Source organism: Morus notabilis, unplaced genomic scaffold (genome assembly GCF_000414095.1).
Source record: "Morus notabilis unplaced genomic scaffold, ASM41409v2 Scaffold1292, whole genome shotgun sequence".
NCBI classification, from domain to species: domain Eukaryota; kingdom Viridiplantae; phylum Streptophyta; class Magnoliopsida; order Rosales; family Moraceae; genus Morus; species Morus notabilis.
Window position 1 is genome coordinate 364,476 of NW_010361938.1, and position 3,265 is coordinate 367,740.

The 3,265-nt window shown below is 42.0% G+C and overlaps 1 protein-coding gene across 1 annotated transcript; it reads left to right on the forward strand.

The window, feature by feature from the left end:
• The first annotated feature begins 811 nt into the window (after nucleotides 1-811).
• LOC21397332 (mitogen-activated protein kinase kinase kinase 18) lies at nucleotides 812-2,178 on the forward strand. Its single transcript, XM_010100882.2, has one exon. It carries the CDS (start codon nucleotides 847-849, stop codon nucleotides 2,176-2,178), a length of 1,332 nt encoding a protein of 443 aa, XP_010099184.1. The 5' UTR covers nucleotides 812-846.
• The last annotated feature ends 1,087 nt before the right edge of the window (nucleotides 2,179-3,265 follow it).

Sequence of the window (3,265 nt, forward strand, 5' to 3'; positions counted from 1 at the left end):
TTGCTATAGCCATTCTCTGCGAGCTCAAAACTCTACCGACCGGATCTCGTTAGCCACTAGAAGAAGAGCCGCTCAGATCTCGTTGTTTTTCCCTCCCCGTCACTACGATATTGAAGCACCCTCCTCCTCCATCGCAAAATCTAGGCCCCTTCCCTCTGTCATTGCGAGATTGCAGTTACCCCTTCCTACCGTCGTAAGATCGACGCCGCATCCTTCCGCCCATGGCTGTGCTTGTCCTTCCCTCCCCAACTTTCTCTCTCTCCCTCCCTCTAATTTCAAGTTTCTTTTAATTAAGGTTTTTTTTAGATCGGGTCTGCAACTTTTTTTATTTAAATTGTAATCTAATATTATTTTGCCAATATGCCCTTCTAAATTGGAATACATGTTGTGTACGTGATCGTTTTCGTTAGAAACTTAATAAAAATAGACGGTAAGGGTTTAATTGTCAATGTTTTCAGAGTTTATGGACCTTTTTACTAAAATTTTAAAAAAGAGAGACTAAAGTGTTATTTACTAAGGAGTTTAAGTACCAATAGTGTCAATTACTCAATATAATAAAGTTCCAAAGACGGCGACCGAAAATTTAATCCATAACACACCCAAAAAGTGAACAAAAATACTTTTTATCAATGAAATAATAATAATAAACTAAACTACCAAAAAAATAATAATAAACTAATAGTGATGCTCATTCTAAAAAAAAAAAAAAGACAAATCGATTTCTTTTTCCTTAAGCCAAAGCCAAACTAACCGAAAACATTTCACGTATATATATGACCATATTCCAAAACCTCAAAACATCCAAGTTTTTACCAACTTTCAAGCTAATTTCAGCTCTCTGTTCTAATGGACTGGACGAGGGGTCGAACCATCGGCCGTGGCTCCTCCGCCGCGGTCTCCGTCGCGACCGCTCGTGGCTCCGGCGAGATATTCGCCGTCAAGTCAATACAGCTTTCGAGATCAGAGACTCTCCAGAGAGAGCAGAAGATTCTGTCTTCATTGAATTGTCCCCACATCATCGGATACAGAGGGTTCGGCGTCTCGTCGGAGAACGGCGAGCTTCTGTACAACCTCTTCATGGAATTCGCCCCCGGCGGGTCCCTCTCAGATCAAATTCGCCGGAGCGGCGGGTCCCTCAACGACGCCGTAATAAGATCCTGCACAAAGGAGATTCTTCTAGGGCTCGAGTACCTCCACTCCGTCGGAATCGCTCATTGCGACGTGAAAGCCCGGAATGTTCTGGTCACCGGCGAGGGATTGAAGATCGCCGACCTCGGCTGCGCCAAGCTGGCGGGTGACGTGGCAATAGGTGGGACCCCCGTCTACATGGCTCCGGAGGTGGCGCGTGGGGAACAGCAGGGCTTCGCCGCCGATGTCTGGGCGCTGGGCTGCACGGTGATAGAGATGGCAACGGGTCGGGCTCCGTGGGCCGGTTGTGATGTGAACCCGGTTTCGGCCCTTTTTAAGATTGGGTTTTCCGGTGATGGGCCGGAGATACCTAGCTTCGTGTCGAAGCAAGGGAGGGATTTCTTGGGGAAGTGCTTGAAGAGGGACCCATCGGAGAGGTGGTCGGCAAGTGAGCTTCTGAAACACCCTTTTCTAGAAAGTTCCAGAGACTTTGTCGCGAAGGAAGTTGGATTTGGTTCTTCGGGTTTGGATAGTCCGAGGAGTGTGTTGGATAGTGGTTTCTTGGACTCGATGGAACATGGGAAGTCGGGTCATGAAAGTTCAAGTCCAACGAACTCTCCGGCTGAGCGGATCCGTCGCTTGAGTGGGGATAGTACGACGTCGTCCCCTTTGGGATTCGGTGATTGGGCCTCAGATGAAGATTGGGTCACAGTGAGAGACCATTGGGCCCCGGAAGAACAACATGGGCTGACTTGTGGGCTTGAGAAAACAAACATGACGTTAATAGACACGTATTGGACTTGTTGTGGTGATGATTCGAGATTGGCCACCAAATGGAACAAAAATTGCAAGGATAGTCGTAGCAATACAAATAGTAGTGGTGGAATTAGTAGTAAGAATGATAGCGTTAGAGATTGGAAAAGAGGCCCTTTGATGCCTTCTAAATTGTGTACTAAAGATGTACTTTGTGATTACCTAGATTTTGGAAACAAGGATTTACTATTTTTACCAAGATTTTGGAAACAAGTATTTACTATTTTTCATGCATGATTGGTTTCTTATTTTTGACCTTGAGCTAGACTGATTACTAAGACATAAGCAGGCACAAAATACCTTTTTTTTTTTTTTTGGCTAAAACTCAAACACAAATTGGAAAAAATTAGAAAACAGAATCCCTTTTAGTGCCACCAATAAAAAAGTTATAAGTTAAATATATAGTCTAAACAAAATTAGGAGACGTTTGGTTCATGGATTAGAACCATGTGATTAGAATCATTTTCGATTTACTTGTATTTTTTATGAGAGAAAATACTGTAGCGAACCACGAACCATGATTCAAATCAGGGAACGAATTCCCCAACCAAACAACCTCTTAGGTTTGATCGCCCACAGTATTAGGATCCATTTGGAAACGGTTTTCAAATTGCAAGTTAAATTTACTCGTTTATTTTCTTAAAATTTTAATAATTAAGTCCTTGAAAGTGGCTGCCAAAAGAAAAGGCAGAAGTAACATATGTTAATACACGATACAATGTACCACATTGTAGGACCTGAATGATCTTATTTATTTCTTTAGTTGGGCACTTATAATAAAGGTCGAGTAGTACATTAATATGGGTTGATAAGTTTACCTTTGGCTGTGTAATCCCCCCAAAACAAGTTTACTTGTGACTAACTTAGGACCCGTTTAGTTCACTCATTCGAGTTTTTAATTTGAGTTAAGACGTGACTTTATGTGAACTTTTTACTGTAGCAAAAAAGTTAGATATGACTGTTTCTGAGAACTTTTTACTGTAACAAAACTCGAATCGGTGAAATGAACGGGGCCAACTAATACCTAATATTTTATGTAAAAGCCATAGCCTTATCCTTCTTTGATCTTCCATTCCCCAATCGCTGGCACAACTTTTAGCCATAATATGGGTTGATAAGTTTACCTTTGGCTGTGTAATCCCCCCAAAACAAGTTTACTTTTGACTGACTTAGGACCCGTTTAGTTCACTCATTCGAGTTTTTAATTTGAGTTAAGACGTGACTTTATGTGAGCTTTTACTGTAGCAAAAAAGTTAGATGTGACTGTTTTTGAGAACTTTTTACTTAACAAAACTCGAATCGGTGAAATGAACGGGGCCAACTA